General features: G+C 56.7%; 1 protein-coding gene across 1 annotated transcript in view; it reads right to left on the bottom strand.

The window, feature by feature from the left end:
• Positions 1 to 1,277: 1,277 nt before the first annotated feature.
• Positions 1,278 to 1,976, bottom strand: part of HCRT (hypocretin neuropeptide precursor) — a 2,290-nt gene continuing 1,591 nt past the window's right edge. Inside the window, exon 2 of the mRNA XM_017509425.2 lies at positions 1,278 to 1,738. Within this exon, the coding sequence (XP_017364914.1) occupies positions 1,367 to 1,738 (372 nt within the window). The 3' untranslated portion in view covers positions 1,278 to 1,366. The remainder of the gene's footprint in view (positions 1,739 to 1,976) is intronic.

The following is a 1,976-nucleotide window of genomic DNA, read 5'->3' as shown; positions in this document are numbered from 1 at the left end:
TGACCTCGTGATCCACCCACCTCGGCCTCCCACAGTGCTGGGATTACAGGCTTGAGCCACTGCGCCCGGCCCCCAAATTCTTTTTTTTTTTTTTAAAGATGGGGTTTCACCATGATAGCCAGGCTGGTCTTGAACTCCTGACCTCAGGTGATCCACCCACCTCGGCCTCCCAAAGTGCCAGAATTACAGATGTCAGCCCTGCACCTGGCCTCAAATTCCCTTTTTTATAAGGACATCAGTCACAGTGAATTAGAGATCTACTCCACACTAGTATGACCTCATCTTAACTAATTACATCTGTGAGGACCTTAGTTCCAAATACAGTCACATTCTGCACATTCTGAAGTGCCAGGGGTCAGGACTTCAACACATGGATTTTGGGAACATCAGTAACAGGTGTCTTTGGCTGGAGTTGCAGTAAAACCTTGTTCTACCCCTGCTTAAGAATGTCCCGTTAACTCTGTTACCTACAAGTTAAAGTGCAAAGCCTGATGATTTGTGAGAGCCTTTGCGAGCTGGGCTGCACTGACTGTAACCCTGTCCCTTTCCCGAGCTTCTCCACCCCCCACACCCTATACCCCATGGTGCAGCCAGCCATTCTGGACGACTCATTGTTGAAGGATCAACTCCCACCCCTTCCTAGCTGGATTCTGCTCCTCTATGCAGTCTTATTCTTTCTTTGACGATGTCTCGTTCTGTGGCCCAGACTGGAATGCAGTGGCCCAATCATGGCTCACTGCAGCCTCAAACTCAAACTCCTGGGCTCAAATGATCCTCCCGCTTTAGCCTCCTGAGTAGCTGGGACTATAGGCGAGTGCCACCATGCCTGGCTAATTAAAAAAACTTTTGGAGAGATGTCTCACTCACTATGTTGCCTAGGCTGGTCTCGAACTCCTTGCTTCAAGCGATCCTCCTGCTTTGGCCTCTTAAAGCGCTGGGATTACAGGCATGAATACTGTGCCCGACCTGTGCAACCTTTCTTTCTCTCCTTCCCCTTCCGTGTCTCTGGGTAAAGTTCCCGCTACAGAATGCCTAGGAGAGCATCATGGGAGTCCCGCATGTCCCGATCCGAGCATGCAAGTGTGCGGTTCTCTCTGTGCTCCAGGGCCTGGCACTGGGAGCTCCCCAACCAACAGTGTTTCCAATTCAGCCACGCAAAAGCTAAGGCTGGTGCCCCAGAGCCAGGCTCCCAGGCCCTCCCGCCTTCGCAAGACCCACTGCCGCCTCAAAAGGGCAGGACGCGACCGCACAGGAACAGAGACCAGCCACACGCACGAAGACTCGTCTTTATTGCCGTTTTTCTGGGTGCTGACGCTGGGTGGGCAGAGGGCAGAGGCCTGGACCAGGACAGGACCCGAAGAACGACTCAGATCCCGGACTGTCCCCCGGGCGCGACGGATACGGCGGCCGCGGCGGGACAGCGGCGCCCAGGGCAGGGGCGCGGCGCTGGCTCTGCGCCTGCGCGGCGGCCCATGGTCAGGATGCCCGTGGCGTGGTTGCCGCTGGCCTGCAGGAGGCGCTGCAGCCGGCCCTGGAGGTCCGGGGGCCCGGAGTGCCGCTTGCCCAGGGTGAGGATGCCGGCCGCGTGATTGCCCGCGCCGTGCAGCAGCTCGTAGAGGCGGCAGGAGCACGTCTTTTGACGACAGCAGTCGGGCAGGGGCTGTGCAGCCACCCCGGGCGACAGCAGCGCGGTCGGCAGCAGCAGTAGCAGCAGTAGCGACACGGCGGCCCAGGAGACCTAGGGAGGCGGAGACAGGGCGCTAGGGGTCTTCCCATGGCTCCCTCGCCCAGGACCTGTCCTGTTGGCTTCGTGCCCCCTCCTGGCCTGCGCTCCTCTCTGACTGTCACTTAGTTTTCCTAGCTCTGTGCCCTTGCTCGTATCGGCCTACTTTACCAGCTACTCGCTGAAGACCCAGCAGAGAATCTCCTCCAGGAAGCCTTTATTTATTTATTTATTTATTTATTTATTTTTTTTT

Source organism: Cebus imitator, unplaced genomic scaffold, assembly GCF_001604975.1.
Source record: "Cebus imitator isolate Cc_AM_T3 unplaced genomic scaffold, Cebus_imitator-1.0 Scaffold415, whole genome shotgun sequence".
Taxonomy (NCBI): domain Eukaryota; kingdom Metazoa; phylum Chordata; class Mammalia; order Primates; family Cebidae; genus Cebus; species Cebus imitator.
Note: the sequence above shows the minus strand (reverse complement) of the source record. Positions and strands in the feature narration are given on the sequence as shown.